Consider the following 842-nt stretch of genomic DNA (forward strand, 5'->3'; position numbering starts at 1 on the left):
GTCCTTGCTCCTGCTGCTGCTGCTGCTACCCTCACCACCACCACCGCAGCAGCAGCAGCAGCAGCGGCAGCAGCAGCAGCAGCAGCGGCAGCAGCAGCAGCAGCAGCAGGAACACATGCCTACCTTTCTTCCTCTGCGAGAGTGGCTAGCACCATGAGGGGGCCCCTCTGCTGCTGCCTGGCGGGCCCCGGGGGCCCCCGTCCCCCCAGCAGCAGCAGAGTTGCTGAGGCGTCCTCGCGCTGTCTTGGTGTTGCTGCTAGCACCCTGCAGCAGCAGCAACAGCAGCAGCAGCAGCAAATATAAACGCAGCAACAAATGAAAAATTAAAAGACACAGCAGCACACTTGACGCTGCATAAAAAAAACGGCTCAGCAAGCTACGAGTGCAGCAGCAGCAACAGCAGCAGCAACAGCAGCAGCAACAGCAGCAGCAACAGCAGCAGCAACAGCAGCAGCAACAGCATCAGCAACAGCAGCAAACAAGTAGAAGCAGCAGTTAACAATATAGAAATAGAAGCAGCAGCAGCAGCAGCAGCAGCTGCTGCTGCTGCTGCTGCTGCAACAGCGGCTCATATATACAGATCCTATAGGGGCAGCTGCCCACAGTGCATGGCGCAGCAGCAGCAGCAGCAGCGGCAGCAGCAGCAGCAGGAGAAGTAGCAGCAGGAGCAGCAAATGTAGCAGCAGAAAGAACAAGAGCAGCAGCAAGTGCAGCAGCAGAAAGAAAAAGAGCAGCAACAGCACGAACTGCAGCAGCAGCAACACGAACTGCTGCAGCAGCAACACGAACTGCAGCAGCAGCAACACGAACTGCAGCAGCAGCAACACGAACTGCAGCAGCAG

At 57.6% G+C, this 842-nt stretch overlaps 1 protein-coding gene across 1 annotated transcript in view; it reads right to left on the minus strand.

The window, feature by feature from the left end:
• Positions 1-119: 119 nt before the first annotated feature.
• The window catches only part of EMH_0066490 (PHD-finger domain-containing protein, putative), a gene marked incomplete at both ends in the record, with an annotated part of 2,807 nt that continues 2,084 nt past the window's right edge, over positions 120-842 (minus strand). The window contains 2 exons of the mRNA XM_013498507.1: positions 120-264; positions 739-809. Coding sequence (XP_013353961.1) covers positions 120-264; positions 739-809 — 216 coding nt within the window. The remainder of the gene's footprint in view (positions 265-738; positions 810-842) is intronic.

The sequence above is a fragment of the Eimeria mitis genome, genomic scaffold (assembly GCF_000499745.2).
Source record: "Eimeria mitis Houghton genomic scaffold, Emh_scaff3477, whole genome shotgun sequence".
Classification (NCBI taxonomy): domain Eukaryota; phylum Apicomplexa; class Conoidasida; order Eucoccidiorida; family Eimeriidae; genus Eimeria; species Eimeria mitis.